The 17,924-nt window shown below is 41.7% G+C and overlaps 1 protein-coding gene across 9 annotated transcripts in view; it reads left to right on the top strand.

The window, feature by feature from the left end:
- The window catches only part of TMEM67 (transmembrane protein 67), a 79,612-nt gene extending 62,115 nt beyond the window's left edge, over window positions 1-17,497 (top strand). For all 9 annotated transcript variants that reach the window (XM_053248895.1, XM_053248898.1, XM_053248896.1 and 6 more), the window contains 8 exons: window positions 70-210; window positions 2,155-2,235; window positions 3,400-3,516; window positions 4,951-5,067; window positions 6,264-6,368; window positions 6,676-6,778; window positions 9,003-9,145; window positions 17,119-17,497. In XM_053248895.1, coding sequence (XP_053104870.1) covers window positions 70-210; window positions 2,155-2,235; window positions 3,400-3,516; window positions 4,951-5,067; window positions 6,264-6,368; window positions 6,676-6,778; window positions 9,003-9,145; window positions 17,119-17,199 — 888 coding nt within the window. In that variant the 3' untranslated portion in view covers window positions 17,200-17,497. The remainder of the gene's footprint in view (window positions 1-69; window positions 211-2,154; window positions 2,236-3,399; window positions 3,517-4,950; window positions 5,068-6,263; window positions 6,369-6,675; window positions 6,779-9,002; window positions 9,146-17,118) is intronic.
- Window positions 17,498-17,924: the final 427 nt, after the last annotated feature.

A 17,924-nucleotide genomic window follows, 5' to 3' on the forward strand; every position in this document is an offset into this window, starting at 1 on the left:
AACCTATTGTCTGCGAATCTTGAAAAACCTCTTGCACACCGGCTGGCAGTGACAATATTCTCTTTTCAGGTTGTAGGATTTTCAAACCTAGCCTTAATGGATTCTTCTTCCAGCCTGGCAAGGAGCCCTGAAAGTTACATCGCTCCCTGGAGCCGCATTCTGAGATTTGGAGTGTCTGCTGTACTCTGGCTAGTCATTGCCTTAATACAGGTAGAGTGTTATACTGGCTCTCTATATTCAGCTAAGTGTGCCTTCCCTTCAAATTATATAATTCACCAGTGATTTTATTGGATATAGGTAACTGTATTTTTTTTCCCCCAGTAAAGCTACTTTTTGTAATTGGCTGATGGTGATTTCTGTGGCCCCTATGGTGTTGAGGTGCTCTTCAAGGTCTTTTGGAACTGCACCCAGGGCACCAATTACCACAGGGATTATTTTGGTCTTTTTCTGCCACAGCCTTTCAATTTCAATTTGTAGATCTTTGTATTTGGTGATTTTTTCTATTTCTTTTTCTTCTCTTCTGCTATCCCCTGGTATTGCTATGTCGATTATTTTAACTTGTTTTTCTTTCTTCTTGACTACAGTTATATCTGGTGTATTGTGTGGCAGATGTTTGTCTGTTTGTAGTCGGAAGTCCCATAATATTTTTGCATCTTCATTTTCTTCAACTTTTTCAATTGTATGGTCCCACCAATTTTTGGCTACAGGTAGCTTTTATTTTTTGCAGATGTTCCAGTGTATCATCCCTGCTACCTTGTCACGCCTTTGTTTGTAGTCAGTCTGTGCAATCTTTTTACAACAGCTGATTAAGTGGTCCACTGTTTCATCTGCTTCTTTACAAAGGTGGCACTTGCTGTTTGTTGTTGTTGTTGTTGTTATTTCGATTTCTATACCGTCCTTCTAAAAATGGCTCAGGGCGGTTTACACAAAGCATAAATAAATAAGATGGCTCCCTGTCCCCAAATAGCTCACATTCTAAAACGAAACATCAGATAGACACCAGCAACAGTCACTGGAAGTACTGTGCTGGGGGTGGATAGGGCCAGTTACTCTCCCCCTGCTAAATAAAGAAAATCACCACGGTAAAAGGTGCCTCTTTGCCCAGTTAGCAGGGGTTATTTTACATACTTGTTAAGATGCAGTTGTTCAGAAGTAGCTACTTTTTAGAATTTGGAAATCTAGAAGTAGCTGTCTAGACACCTTTCTTTAAAGGATAAAATTTTTAGCACAGGATACCTTAAACGTAGTCATAGTTAGCTGTCCTAATCAAACTCTTTGAGGCTTTCCAAGAGTAATTAAGGGCGGATTTCCACATTCACCTTATGCATCAGAGTCTGTCCTTTTAAGTATGCCTGGTTATCACCACTGCACATACAAGTGCATGTACAATGGGATTAGTTGTACTTATATGCAAGTCACTTGTTACAGAAAAGCAGATTTTCCACTGGGGTGACATTTGTAGATCTGAGTATATTAATATCATGAATGAGTATATTAATATCATGAATGAATGAATGAATGAATAGGTGTGTTACTAGAAATAATTCAGCCATATCTACGGACTTGGGCACATAAAGTGGAAATGCAAATGCACAGAGTCAGCAACCTTTGCTCTCCAGGTGTTGTTGACTCAACAGTGGCTGGGGATGATGGGAGCTGTAGTTCAGCAACAGGTAGAGAGCCAAGATTGCCTACCCCTGCTTTAAGACAAAACAAAGAATTGACTCTCCTTGTGGCCTTCACACTTATTAGAGAGATGAAAAGCAAAGGATGGTATCAGCAACAGGTTGGCTCATCCCTGAGTTCCCTTTCAAGGTTCCTCAGAAAGGGTTCCCAGGGTTACAAAAGGACTGTGAAAGAAAGGAGTTGCTAAGTCCACAACCTTGGGGGGGGGGGGCAATATGCAGCTGACTCAAAGTCCCACATTAAAGTCATTGAGGAGCATCACCTACATCTTGGCTCTTGCCTCCTTTTGGAACTGCCACCATCTTCTTGAGGAAGAAATGATGTGTCTTAGACTTTACAAAGCAGTGGCAAGATGAGCAACTGGTGGCTTATGCTATTTTGACTGCTTCTGTTTAAAACCGATTCAGCTAGAGCAGGAAGGGAAACCTACATTTCATGAATTTATTGGTAATCACTGTTTTGTTACAGGTGGTATACTTTTCTGTCTTTTATGAAAGATTTGTAGAAGATAAAATAAGGCAGTTTGTGGATTTGTGCTGTATGAGCAATGTAAGTATTTAATTGATTTACACTTCCAATTGGTAGCTTTTTAAATTGTGTCAATACACACAGTGCAATCCTGTGTGTGTATACTTTAAAGTAAGTCCCACTGTATTAAATGTAAGTAGGACTAGAATGGCAAAATCTTATAGTGATTGATATTTTAAAAAGAGGGTAGTATTGGTTTTCATCCATTCTTTCCAAGACCTCACCAGAGTTTGATTTTTTGCTCACTTCTATGAGGAGGATCCTAGAGAAAAACATCCAGTTCTGTAGGGAAGATCCTGGAGAAGTATATCCAGACACCCAATCATTTTGTGAGAATGTTGTAGTTGTAGTGAATACTGTGGCATAGTTACCTTAAAGGCTCTGCATGCAGAAGGTAGACAGAAGGAACACAAATCTATATTTTGTACTTGTGATATTTAACATCCTGTGTAATTATATTTGAACATCTGCAATTGGCAAAACCTGGGCATTATGCTATCTATCTGTAGCTGGAGCCAAATTCAACCCGTAGCCCAGATTCACCCAACAGTCTGGGGTGTGCACCTACACATTTTTATGTATACACATGCGCGCACACACATCCCATTTTATAAATGCATCTGGAATAAAAATTTGCCCCAGTTTCAAAGTAGATTGTAGTTTACCAGCTGCAGCATGGTGATGACAACTCATAAATGATATGTTAGTGGCCCAGAACCTTGCATTCATATGCAAACCTTATAAATATACTTCATATTTTTCACTGGAAGGAAATATAAAGTTTCATTATTATTTACAATCATCCCTCACCAACCATGAGGGTTCTGTTCCAGGAAAACCTTGCAGTTGGAAAGCAATTGGTTAGATTGGAAGCAGGGGGTTAGGGGAGTTGCGGTTGGGAAAAGACCAAAAAATACAGTTAAAAATAGAAAAAAATCACCCTCTGACCCCTAGAAATTGCAAAAAACCCACCACCTCAAATGGCCCCCAAATCTTTCCAAACCACAGATACTCGGGCCGTGGTTGGCGAGACCTACTGCAATTTGCCTGTAGCGGATAATTTAAAAACCGCAATTGGGAAATCCACACTTGGCAAGGGATGACTCTCATATATTTGATATTCGAAACTATCATGAATCTGTATTTAAGAAGTTCATTTCCCCCCCTTTCATTTCTATCTTTCAGATTTCAGTTTTTCTGTTGTCACACAGATGCTTTGGGTATTATATTCATGGCCGGTCTGTACATGGTCACTCGGATACCAACATGGAAGAGATGAATATGAACCTAAAGAGGGAAGCGGTATGTAAAAGAACTAGGAAGGGGCAAACCAAAGATTCACCTTATTAAAGAATATAGTGGGGAATTTTTGCATGAGACGTGCTCATTATGGACTGTGCTGTACTTGGATTGCCACTCAAAAAGGATGTTAGAGTTGATCAAAAGGTAAAGAGGTAGTCATATATGATATTTACTGAAAGGCTGATACTTGAATTCTTTCTCACTTTCAAATGTATGGATATGAATCATGCATTTTTGTAACTTTGAATTGTTTTTCATAATATCAAACATCTGTATTGCTTACAGCACAGACCATGTAAAGTTGCATTTAGTGCCTGGTTCTGTGTCAATAGATGTAGGACTGATAGAGGAGTTATATGTGAATAAATGAATGCAGGGTTACGGTTTGAACAAGTATATTATATTAGAAACATCTATAAAGAGACAAATCGGAAAACTTGTGTAGGAACATATACATTACATTCACCTGTATGTTCTGTCCCTGCCCAGTTTGAAGGGATCACTGCATACAAATGATTCTTCCTTCTTCTTATTCCAAAGTATTTAATTATATAGGTCAGAATCCAAAAGGTTTCATAGGCTCACACAGGGGATCTTTGCTTTAGCACAGTGAAATCTTGGCCATTTTATTTCCACATCTGGGCTCAATACCATAGGAAGCTGCCTTCTACTGAGTCAGGCCATTGGTTGATCAAGCTCAATATTGTCTACACTGACTGGCAGCAGCTCTTCAAAGTTTCAGGCAGAAGTCTCTCTCAGCCCTACCTGGAGATGTTAGGGGGCAAACCTGAGGCCTTCTGCTCGGAAGCAGATACTCTACCACTGAGCTACAGCCCCATCTGCTAAGGAATCTTACGATAGACAGTGCTCACATGAAGTCACCCATCCAAATGCAAACAAGAATAGACCCTGCTTAGTAAAGAGAACAATTCATGCTCACTGTTGTAATGCCAGCTCTCCTTCACTCAATATCACAGACTGCTTTTGAAACACCCCTTGTTTCCATAAGCCATCCATGTAGTATGGTGTTTGAGCAACAACTTTCAAATTTCTTTTTGGAGATGGAACAGATTTCAAGGTTCTTTGGATCCTACCCTTAATTTTTATGACTATTTACTTTCCCCCCCCTTATTTTCCTGTTCTTTGCATTCTTAGCGCAAAATGTTGGTGCATTACCTCATCTATTGGTATTAAAGACTAGGGATGTGCCCGTATCATTTCAGCGTCTCTTTGAAGAGGCGTCAAAATTATTCAGCTCCCTGCAGCTGAAATGTTTCCCTCGGATGTGCCCAAAGTATTTCGTGCACATCCCTATTAAAGACCAAAAACAGATGTACAAGTACAGCTAGATTCGGAGTGACAAGAATAATAAACTATTGAGTTCATTCTTTGTACACGTTGTTCCAACAATTCTTCTTTATTTCATTTATTCAGGAAAACCTATGTAGTCAAAGAGGTTTGTTACCAAATACAGATGCTCAGACATTTCAGATTTCCATTTCAAGCAAGATGAGGCAGCAATATGATAGGATTCATGAAACATTAACAAGGGTATGTATATTATTTGTATCTTGTTCTGCTGTTCTTTGTATTTAAAATGTGATTGACTGGGATCTAATTCAAATATAGTACCTTTCACAGCTATTTCTATATATCTTTGTACAGCCAATACATTCACTTCTCCATGCATTGTACATATGGATCATTCTCATTGTTTTCCTACAATTTGATTGGGGTTTATATGTGCATATTAGGATGCTTCTAGGATGTGAACTGTTCTCCTGAGACATTTTTCTAGAGTGTCATATTGTGTCCAGATGCTTTAAAATATCTGTGCTGCAGATTCCTGCTGCCCAAATAAAGAATGTAGCATAGTCAGGTGAAAAGATGCAAAAACTGAGATTACAGGTGGACTTCACTCTATGTGGTAATGATATTTGTGGTTCTGCACATCTGCAGATATCTAATTAACAACTGATGTCATTATTGGTGGATACAAAAGGATACTCATGTATCCGTGGTTCCTAGATGGCTGGAAATGACCTTGGAGGTTATTTCCAGCCACCATTTTGTCAATAGGAGCCATTTTGTGGCACATTTGTCCAAAAAAGGGAGAGTTTTCCCCCCATGATCTTTTGCAGAAAAATTGGGAATTCATTACAGGGGCAGGAGGCATTCCTAGATAGCTGGAAACCCACGGAGCACAGTAGGGCACTTTATTTGTCTTTCCCCTTGCTATTTGTGTGTGTTTTCTTGCCCTTTTTGCCAGCCTCAAGGAACCTAATCCCCCCCCCCGTCATCCCATTCACTTCAATGCCCTGATATCTGTGGTTCTGTTATCCATGCTTCCCCCACTGAATGGAACCCCCGTGGATAATGGGGTTCACCTCTATTACATCAGTCAGGCTTTTGTAGGATATGAAATCTTAACCAAACCTTAGGCATGGGATTCTTCTTTTTTCAGTTGTGTGGTTCTGTGAATTTGTTCTACTGCATAAGGGCGTCTTCATGAAACCTTCTAGTGCAGTGAATTTTTGGTACTATGAGGGGATTGGAATTTAGCACCAAACAGATATTCTATCATCTTAAGGGTATATAAATTGGAACTGTTAATTCTTTCATTGTGAACCTTCTGTGTCTTAGTGCAGAGGCATCAGAGCCATTTCATACAGCCATAATGTCAGCGGGGGGAGGGGGGAGTTCTAAGCCTACATGTTTTAAATTCACTTTACTTTTGTTTGTCCCAGAAACATGGTCCTGTTCGGCTCGTAAATTCTTCTACAACTACATTTGAACAGAGCACTAAAGCATACCATACCATGAATAAATTTCTTGGATCCTTTATTGATCATGTATGTATCCTAGCATTTAATTGAAGTATAGAATTAATTATTCTGTTTGCAATGGGAGGTTGTGGTTTTTCCCTTGTTTTATATCAGACTATAGACTAGCCACTAGAGAGTGCATTGCATTATTGTGGAGGAGGTGATTTGCGGCCCTGTAATCAATGCCATAGCAGCTCCCTTTCCAAGATGCAAATTTCATGTAATTCTTTATGTACCTGGTATATAGCACCTATGCTTTTTTACCCCCTACATCGTATTATAATTAAGTTCTGATGTTTTGAGTTCTGTTTTGAGGTTTTCCCCTCTTTTGTAGGTTCATAAGGAAATGGATTATATTGTAAAGGACAAATTGTTGTTGGAACGAATTCTTGGAATGGAGTTTATGGAACCAATGGAAAAGAGCATCTTTTACAATGGTATTGCTAACCTACCTATCAGTATTGTATTTTACATCTGAATAAGCAAAACATCCCTGCACAAATTGTCTTGACTAACACCTCCCATAAAGCTGCTGAAGCTTCATCAGTATAACTTCTGTAATGCTACATCTTGGAATTTCAAGGAGCTGTTCCTTGTTTGTTTGTTTTTCACAACCTTCTCTCTCAACTTGATGTTTACATCTTCCTTAGAGGTCAGAGGAGAAAAGCTGTCCTATCTTGTAATGCTCAGACAGAACTTGTGTCATTTTGAACTTTGTATTTGTAGTGCTTCCTAAGCTTCATTTGGCAGGGCCTACAAAAGACGCTTGCCAGCATAGGATTAACCTTTAGCAAGTCCTGAAGCCAATCTATGAAGTTATTAAGTTTAATAGAAGGAATACAGAAATTAGTCAAGCTGAACCTTCGGAGTTAAGTGTTCATTCATTCATTCATTAGATTTCTATACTGCCCTTCCAAAAATGGCTCAGGGCGGTTTACACGGAGAAATAACAAACAAATAAGATGGAACCTGTCCCTGAAGGGCTCACAATCTAAAAAGAAACCTAAGATAGACACCAGCAACAGTCACTGGAAGTACTGTGCTGGGGGTGGAGAGGGCCAGTTACTCTCCCCCTGCTAAATAAAGAGAAAAGGTGTTCTAAACTGTATTTCTATGAGCATTGCTTTTTATAAAGGTCTTGGATCTCTGCTGTGCTCTTGATAAAATTCCAGAATGAAAGTTATTTGGGACACATGGCTAAGGAGCACAGAGTGTTAGCTAACAAAGTCGAGAGTATAATACAATGTATATGACACTTTTTGATTGCATTAGTGAGAGGAAAAACAATTATTTTAATAGTTTTAATTCTAAACATTTTGAAATGTTCTGACATGGTTCATGTAGTTTAAGATCAGTTGTGTATGATATTTTCAAAGAACTTACCTTTGTCTTGAATTTTCAGCTCTAAAAGATACTGGGAGACCCTTTTCAAAAGCATAAGTAGCAATTTAGATCTTTTCATTTACCTTTGACTATTTTGGAGTTGAAATTTGAATTGGATTGTTCAGTTGATTAATAATGACTCTTTATCAACAATTTGACTTTCAACTATAAGTAATTACTGATGTCTATATACAACAATAATGCCACTCTTCATTAATAAGAATAATAAACTTTGTTAGCCGCCCCATTACAAATTATTCACAACACAACATAAAAACATACAATAAAAACATATCAAACACATCAAATAACAACACGCACCCCAAAATAAAAATACAGTACAAAAATTTAAAACCTTGTTTTTTAAAAGTCAATTTTAAAAATCAAAACTAAAAAGCCTGAGTGAACAGAAAGGTCTTTACCTAGCGACTAAAAGAACAAAGTGATGATGCCAGGCTCCATAAATGGGGTGCCACCACCAAAAAAGCACTCTCCTTAGTAGCCACCCGCCTCACCTCATTTGGCAGGGGCACTTGGAGCAGGGCCTCTGAAGAAAATCTTCCAAGTCAGAACATCTGAGGCAAGGCGCTCTCTCAGACAGTGTTCCCTCTAAGGCGTGTGCATGTGCGAGCACTCGCATTTTTTTTTTTTGCTGTCCACTCAGTTAATTTTAGATCCCGCTCAGGTTGAATCAAGAAGGTCCCACTCTGAATGCACATGCGCACACTGTCTTGATATTGCCACCCAGAACAAAACTCATTCTGCACACAGATGGAAAAAATTAAAGAGAACACTGCTCTCAGGTAGCCTGGTCCCAAGCCATTTAGGGCTTTAAAAGTTAAAACCAGCACTTTGAATTGGGCCCAAAAACAGACTGGGAGCCAGTGCAGCTGTCGAAGCTCTGGTGTGATATGATCAATCCGTCCAGTCCCAGTTAATAATCTTTCAGCCCTATTCGTACCAGCTGAAGTTTCCAGACCATTTTCAAAGGCAGCCCCCACATACATACATTGCAGTAATCTTAAGCGAGAGGTTACCAGAGCATGAATAACTGTGGCCAAGCTATTTCTATACAGGTAAGGTCACAAAAAGCTCTACAAAACAGTCTTATAAAGACCAGCTATAATAGTAATTGTGTTGACCTTCACACTGTCTGTGGCACCTTGTTACCTATACTTTTGTAACCACTGCAAAAATCGTTGGTTCATTGTGTTCAACCATATTCTAGTAGTTTTTCTTATTTGTTACAGATTTTGAAGCAGGTTTTCTTTTTTGCAGATGAAGGACATTCTTTCAGTGATGTACTCTATTATGGCAACGAAGCCACACTTCTCATCTTCGATATGCTATTTTTTGCCATTGTGGATATTGCTACTCAAAGTTTTGTTTTAGCAGCTGTTCTCACATATTTACAAGAAGAGGTAAGTTTACTTACTGGGATTATGATGGTGCTTTTTGTTCCTTAAATTATTGGTTTCTATCATTTTGTACTCCTATTTGCAAACTGTATTAGCAAAGATGGGAAGTCCTAAAATTGTTCAGTACTCTACAGAAATCAAAAATTTAAAAAGCCTTGCCTGCATACTTTCAGTCTAAAGGTAAAGACAAAATATACTAGGAAGAAAAGGAAAGTATAGGTGTTCTCAGACAACTGCTGGAAAGTAAGGTGGTAGGAACCAAAGGTTCCTGTTGAGCATATGCTCCCAATGCAAGCAGCAACTTCCAGTCATTTCTGTGTCATCCCGCCTGAAAATGTCAGGTTCCCTCCACCACCTGACATCTGTAACCAACATTTGAAGTTGGGCAGTTAATATCAGGTGGCAGAGGGAACCCAGCATTGATATATTAGGATTCATACAACATGGTAAGAAATGGAAGCTGCTGCTCACACCAGGAGTGTGTGCTCACCAGGAATCTCCAATTCCCGCCACCTTACTTTCCATTCTGAACCCACTCTACATTTTACAATGTATTGGGTGTTCTCTGCTAACGGATGAGGACATTTCCTGTGGGTTATCCTTCCCATGTGCTCCAGAAGGCAGGACTATGCAAATTATGCAATGGTATAAGAGCCTAGGAAGGGGAAACCCTACCCAGTTCTTCTAGTTCTGCATCCTGCTCCAGTCAGCCTTCTTTTTCTTAGCCAAGCCTATCTCTTTTTTCGATATATATTCCCCTTTCTGCTATTTCTCTCTTACCTCCTCTACACTCCATTCCCCTTTCCAACAACAATAACAAAAACCCTTCTGTCTTTTTCTTTCTCTGTTTCTAAGCCACTATGGCTCAGATGCCTAGGAGGATCAGAAACATCCTACACTCCAAAGGAAATAATACCTCCTCCTTTCCCCCACGGGGAGATCCCACAATCAAGCAGTGATGAGTCTTTCCACCGCCAGATGCAAGCCAACAACCAATAGGTTCTCGCCAGTGCCTGTTAACGGAGGTGGCAGCTCCAGTCCTCAGGAAGGCCCATCAGCCCCACCTGTTTCCAGGACTGGACCTTGACACAACCAGCCTCCAGCTCCAGATTAGCCCAAACCATCCTTGGGCCTCCTGGTTTCACCTCCACTGCTTCCCAGCGGTTTGGATGGCTTGCTGGGGCCTGCCCCCACCCCCCACACTACACAGCCTTCCAAATGGCCATGCCACGAATCCTCACTCGCCTTGGCTGAGCCTTGCACACTTCTCATTCCACAGCCTCATGGTGGCGGCAAGGCAAAACCTATGGCTTAAACACTGACAAGTGGGCTCTGATTCACACACAAACCTGGCAGCGGTACCATATACTGTACTGCATCCAAACTTTTTAGCAATGAGGCCCTTAAGGAAGTACTCATTGAAACTAAGGACAAGAGGAAGGCGCTCCCTTCCACACCTCACAGGGACTATAGGTGACAGCTACAGAGACCTTTCCAGTCCTTTCATCCCCTCCAACATACTTTCAGACCTTCACAATATTCATTCTGGAAAGACAGCTCAACAACAATAAACCATCTAACCAACCACACCAGCCCTTCACTACCCAATCCAAGCCTAGGCAACAGTCCTGACTCCTCACCTCCCAGTGTGGGAGGTCGCCTTTCAGACTTCTTCCATGCCTGGAAAGCCAGCATATCTGATGAATGGGTCTTCAACACCATCTTGCATGTCTACAAAATAGAGTTAACTTCCCTCCGCAAAGACTGCTTCCTGCCATCCCCTCAGTCACAATCACCCTGCTCCACATGCAGCCCTGCTCCAAGCAATTCAACATCTGACATCCATCAGCGCCATAGAATGGGTCCCACTTCTCTAAAGGGGCAAGGTCATTTACTCTGTTTTGTTCACTATGCCCAGAAAAGACGGATCCCTCAGAGCAGTTCTCAACTTAAAATTCCTGAACAAGTTTGTCAGGTGCAGAAAATTCAGAATGGAGACTCTATGCTGCATTTCAGGGTCCCTCCATCACTCAGACTTCATGGAACTAATGAAGACCTCACAGAAGTGTACCTACATGTGCCAATTCACCCTGTAAGTCGCCCCCTGCTCCACTTTGCAGGCCAGCATTATCAATACAGGGCTCTTCCAATTGGCCTTTCCTCAGCACCCAGAATCTTCACAAAGATAATGGCCCCTCTAGTAGCCAAACTTCAAATTGGGGGGGGGGGGGCTCTTTGCTTTGTTAGATGACCTACTGCTCAAGTCTCCCTCCCTCACAAGTGCTGAGTCAGATGTGCGAGACACTCTGCAGACATTCTCAGACCATAAGTTCTTTGTAAATGAGACAAAAGTCACCTATACCTGTCTAAGTAGATTCACTACCTTGTAGTAATAATAGCCACTTCTTGAGACTGCCTGATTCTTCCTTCAGACCACATAAAGAAAATTCGACTACTCATTCACCAGCTATCCATTGTAGCCACAGTGTCCATACTCACAGTGGCCAAACTTCTGGGCATCATGGTGGCATCCTTGGACGCAGTGCCTTGGGTCCACTTCTACCTGCACACCCTCCAGTGGTTCCTCTTGCCTTATCGTGCCCAACCAAAGTCAAACTACCACTGCCAATCCTCACTCCTTCCAATGGTGGGCACACCCATCACATCTCTCACAAGGCAAGTTCTTTCCAGACTCACCCAGAGTGGATGCCTGTCTATCTGACAAGTGGGGGAGGGGGCTCATTGCCTACAACACAATCTCACAGAATCAACTGGTTGAAGCTCAGGTCCATCCACTCCACACTCTGTGCATTCCAGCATCTTCTAGAGGATAAACACATGCTAGTCAGTGCTCCCTCTAAGGTGTGCGCATGTGCATCCACTCACAGATTTTTTTTAGTCTGCCCAGTTAATTTTAGATCCCGCTCAGGTTGAATCAGAAAGATCCCACTTTGAATATACGTGCGCGCACACTGCCTTGATACTGCCACCCAGAACAAAATTCATTCCACCCACAGATGAAAAAAAAAAAGAGAGAACACTGATGCTAGTCCACACCAACAATGTCACAGCAAAGGCACATGTGAATCATCAAGGGTGCACTAGATCCAGATCCCTTCATCAAGAAGTGACTATCCTTCTCCAATGGGCAGAGTCTCATGTAACCCTTCTGGCAGCACATTGTGTCAGTGGATCCCTCAACACACAAGCCGGCTGGCTCAGCAGGAAAGAGATACATGCGGCAAAATGGAGTCTCAATGGACATGTGTTCCAGATCCTGATCCACGTGCTAGGTCATCCTCTTCACCACCCCAGTCAACACAAAACTTGCAAGGTTCTTCTTTTGATTCCCATGCAAGGGAACCAAGGCCGTGGATACCCTGACTTCTCCCTAGCCTCCTGTATGCTTTCCCTCCAATTCCAATTCTCAGCCATCTACTCTGCAGAATTCATCTCCTCAAGGCTTAGGTATCCTAGTGGCACTGCATTTGCCATGGCAGTTATGGTTTGCAGAAATAATACATCTGGCTGTCATGGGCCCCTGGTTCCTTCCAGTATCTCAAGAACTCCTCCACTAGTGCCCCATACTTCATCACAACCCAGCGTGGTTCAAACTTACCGCATGGTGACTGAATGGAACATCCTGAAGCGCCATGGCTACTCACCCAAAGTTCTGGACACTGCTGGCATCCAGAAAAGATTCTACAAATCGTATCTACCAGTCTACCTGGCGGGTCTTCCTACACTGGTGCTGGCATCATAAACTCTGCAGGGAAGACACTGGGCTGGGTGAGCTACTCCTTTTCTTACAGGATGCCCTGGATAAGGGCCTCAAAGCTAACACAGTCAAACGTCAAGCAGCGTCTCCTGTAAATTTACTCTCCACCAATTTCCCTCTAACAAAGATTCCCAGATGTTGTTGACTACAACTCTCAGAATCCCTAGCTTCAATGGCTTTTGCTTGAGGATTATGGGAGTTGTAGTCAACAACATCTGGGAATCCCTGTTAGAGGGAACACTGCTCCTCCACCTCTTCTGCACATGGCATACACTCACACTATCATCTTAAAAACTTTCTCAGGGATACCACTCTGACCACCTCCAATAGTGCACAGGTTTTCCTCCGGGATTTACATCTACGCATCCTGCATGCAGCTCTCTTTGAGCCCATCCACTCTTTACCGCTATGCTTCCTTTCTTTCAAACTGGCCTTCCTGTTAGCCATCACATTGGCCAGATGAATGTCTGAGTTGCAGGCCCTATCCAGTACAGCTGAACGCCATTATTCGCAAGGACTCCGTTCAGCGGTGGAACCACTGATAATGGAACCACAGATGACGGGACATTGAAGACAATGGGATTGCAGGGGTGGATTCCTGGAGGCTGGCAAAAAGGGTAAAAAAGGCAAATAAAATGCTCTACCGTGCTCTGCGGGTGTCCAGCTGTCCAGGAATGCCCCCCTCCACAAGCCCCAAATTCCCCATTTTTCCATAAAAAATCATGGAAAAAATTATTTTTAAAACAAATGAGCCACAAAAAGGCTGCTCTTTACAAAATGGCAGCCAGAAATTACCTCCGAGGTCATTTCCGGCCATCTTGGGACTGCGGCTACATGGCTTTTCTGTATCCACAGATAATGAGGATACATTATCTCATTAATGAGGGTATCAGTTAGATACCCACTGATACGCAGAACCGCAAATAGCAAGGTCCACCTGTAATCTCATTTTTTGCATCTTTTTTACTTAACTCTGTTCGCCTGATACCTGATCCTTTCATTCTACCTAAAGTTTCTTCCGTCTTTCACTGCTCACAGGACGTAATACTTCACTCCTTTTGTCCCAAGCCAGTAACCTCTTGGGGGAAAGCCTGGCAGAAATTGGGCATGTGCTGCTGCTTGAAGTGGAGCATTGTATCCTTCTGCTCCACTGATACCTTGTTCATCTCCTTTCTTCCCGCTTCTGTGGATCAGAAGGTTTCCACTTCTGCCATCGCCAGTTGGATCAGGGCTTGTATTGTGTTGGTCTTTGAAGTTCAAAACCTACAACCACTGCTCAACATCACAGCACACTCTATGAAATCATCGGCCACATCAACTGCATTCTATGCGAACACCCCACTTTCTGAAATCTGCCAAACGGCTACATGAGCAGCTCGGTCAACTTTCACTATGCAATATAAGCTTGACTTCCACCACTCCTCATAAGCAGCCTTCAGCCAACAAGTCCTCCAACAGGTACTTCTGCTTCAGTATATGCTGATGCTCCCACCCAGGATTCTTAGCAGTGGCGTGTCCTACAGGAGATGTCCTCATCCAGTAGCAGAGAAAGGAGCATTGGTTACTAACCATGAAGACTTATTCTTGCTACTGGATTTGAGGACATCTTGACCCACCCGTCTGGGCGTCTGCGTCTACTGGTGTACCTCTCCATGTTTTCCTATGCATTTGATTACCATTTTTCTCCCATTTATCTCTGTATCTTGGACTTGGCTACTGTCAAGAAACTGGGTGGGGTTTCTCCTTCCCAGGCTCTTAAAGCATTGCATAATTTGCATAGTCCTGCCTTCTGGACTATGCACATGGGAAGAATAACTCACAGGAGATGTCCTCAAATCCAGCAGCAAGAAGAAGCTTTCACAGTGAGTAACCAATGCTCCTTTCTCATAAAAATATATAATACTGCAAACACTAGGACAAGTTTATAACATATTTGTCCTTAGTCATGCCTATGTTCCAGGCTGGTTTATCTCTCTCACGGAATGGTATGTATAGAATCTTGTTCTTCTATCCCCTGCCCTTCAATACTGTACCACCTGGTTTTGTTTAGGTTTCTGTGGTGCAAATAATATTTTTCATTTGTCAATTAGGGCAGAATCCTCCAGCACTACCCCACCTTCCCAATAAAAACTGCATTGTTCAAATAATAGAAATATATGGCTGCAATAGTTCTGTTGCTGCTCAAGATATTTTGCCACATGGCTTCTAGGATTTTTAAGCAAGCCTAAATTTACCAATCACCAAAATCTCAAAAGGAAAGCGTTAGCCTATCGCCTCATCCAAACAAAGTATTTCATAGGATCATGAGTAGGAGTCCCAACAAGCACAATCGGCATCAAACCCAACTCTGGTTTTGGCAAGCCTTTGCGTATCAGCTGCACAGGAAACCCTTGAGAGAAGGAGAGCATTCACTGTCCCAACACACCAATCGCTGCTGCTCCTATTCTGGTGATGAGATCATGCTACCAAATTACCATTTGTACCCTCATACTATTGTTGAGACATAGACATCATACAGTGGTTCATAGACCTTAAAACTAGGATTTTTCGTTTTGATGTCTGTATCTTCTGGATCTCCCTGAAGATAAATCCCAGAATAATTGAACAATATAGTCATAGAAAGATATGATTGTATTGGTTTTTCTCCCACACATTTCTATTGCAACATTAACTAATCATTTCTCCTAAAGATCTTCCAGTAATAAAGAAGTTTGGAGTGGACAGCACAAACTGTGTTGATACTACCGTAATAACAAGATCTGTTACATAAAGTTTGTTGCTGATTTTTCCAAAGGGAGGTCATTCTGTGATGGAATATAAGGCATCTGGAGATTAATGGTTATAGTCATATCTCTTGGGAAAGCAGATTGTTTGAGTGTTGCTATTGAGATAACTTAAACAACTACGTCTGTTCAACTATCTGTTCAACTATTTTTGCTCACTTATTATTATAGAAGACTTTAACTTGGTTTGGTCTTTCTTGCTAAATCTAACCTCCCATCCATAAGTAACCAAAAATGAGATTGGAGAGCATCTAGTGTTGGTTCAGCATCCAGTCAAATGAGCAGTTGCTGCTACAAAGACATTATTTTGTACCATTTATTCCAACTGATGTTTATTCAAAACTTCGAACATCCTGACAAAATTGAGAGATGGAGGAGTAGAGTTCTGAACCTTTTCTCAAGACTGTTTGCTTCCACCCCACACACACTTCCCAAGCAGAGAGGCTGGCCTAATCTTGTCCCTTGTTTCACCTACTACAATGGCAACAGTCTCGTTAAATGGAATAGTAAGGAGGTAAAGAATTCTTCTTCCTCTCATCCATAAGGACATAAGAGCAGCCTCCTGGATCAGACCAACGGCCTATCTGATCTAGCATTCTGATTCCCACAGTGGCCAACCAGAGCCTTTAGGAGGCCTGCAAGCAGGAGCTGAAAGCAGTACCTCTCTCCCACTGATCAACTAGTATTCAGAGGTGTACTGTTTCTGAATCTAGAAATGGCATACAGCCATCCTGGCTAGTAGCCATTGATGGACTTGTTCTCCATGAACTTACCAATATCCTTTAAAAGCCATTTAAATGCATAATTGTGGCCATGACCAAGGGCAGGATTAGGCCTGCTTTTCCAAGCTGCCCCTGTCCACTGTTACTCCAAACCACCCACAACTTTTGGACTCTGAGAACAATGAGAGGGCTGACCACTTTATCCTAGAAGCTGTTTTGAGGATGGGTGGAGAAGAAGAAAACCTCCCCTCCCTTTCATAACTTTGTACCTGAGGAGCAAAGTTTTAGACTGGCTGCTCCTTTTCCCATAATCTTGGAGCTGGCTTCAGGAGGTGGCGGGGGAAAGACATTGCTCCCCTCTATCATGGTGTCCCTGTCAGTGGTGGCTAAGCCACTCACCTTTGGGGATGATCAGCTGGCATTGCTCCTGCTGCAACATTGTCTCCAGGTATGATACTTTCATTTTTCTGCCATTATGTATATATGGAAATGTGCCCTCAGGCACACCATTGTGATGGGGACTAAATTTGCTCCTTGCCCTGCTGATCCCAGCCATTAAGAATGATGCCTTTTCTTGCTTACATAGCCCTATCCTGGATTCTGTTTCCTGGTTACATTAGAAAGTTGTGACAAAAAGTTGCAAGAGTGTCTTAGATAGATAGATAACTTCTAAAGCTGATCTTGTGTGTTCAGATTTTTAGGTTCATCCGTAATACTGTTGGGCAGAAGAATTTGGCATCTAAAACACTGGTGGATGAAAGATTTCTTATATAAGTTACATAAAGCTCTATCTGGGAACTAACCATGACACGGAAAAGTAATGGATTAGTTTTCAGCACTGTGAATACTATATGTATAGTTTCTTCTTTCACATTGTGTATTAGAAAACTGCTATTTTTGTATGAATTAAATACTTTTGTACTTGTAGTGAGTGACAAACAATATGCCTTGAAAGGGATGCTAATATATGCAAAGATTCTGCTATCCATGCATTAAGTTCAGATATTTCATGAATATGTTTTTTGCGAGTCATTGTTATGTTACATTAAACATGTTTGCATTTTTAAAATAAGTGTCTTTTTTTTAATATGTGGGCTAGGAAGAGTGGAGCTGGGTGGGTTAAGGAAGAAAATGCACAAATAAAAGGGTGTAGGAACCAGTGGCCATACCCAGTGAGTTTTTTAGATTGAGGAATAGGGGTCACTGAAGATCTAATACGCTTACAAGGTGGTGATGAAATTGTGCTTTAGCCTTGCTCAGACAGGAAGGTTTGATGGCACTTCCTGAATATTCACACCCTTTAGTGAATCTTCAGAAAGAAGGAAATCCATTATCTGTGGGACAGACCTCATCACCACCTCTTGTTCTTGCCATACTACTTCTACACAAATGGAATGGGCCAGAAGAGCTGTTAGATGCAGCTTCGAAGTGGAAAAATACAGCACAAATATGCACACTAGCTGCAGCCCACCTTCTTGGTATAAACAAACATGTAGTTT

This window comes from Hemicordylus capensis, chromosome 4, assembly GCF_027244095.1.
Source record: "Hemicordylus capensis ecotype Gifberg chromosome 4, rHemCap1.1.pri, whole genome shotgun sequence".
In the NCBI taxonomy this organism is placed as follows: Eukaryota; Metazoa; Chordata; class Lepidosauria; order Squamata; family Cordylidae; genus Hemicordylus; species Hemicordylus capensis.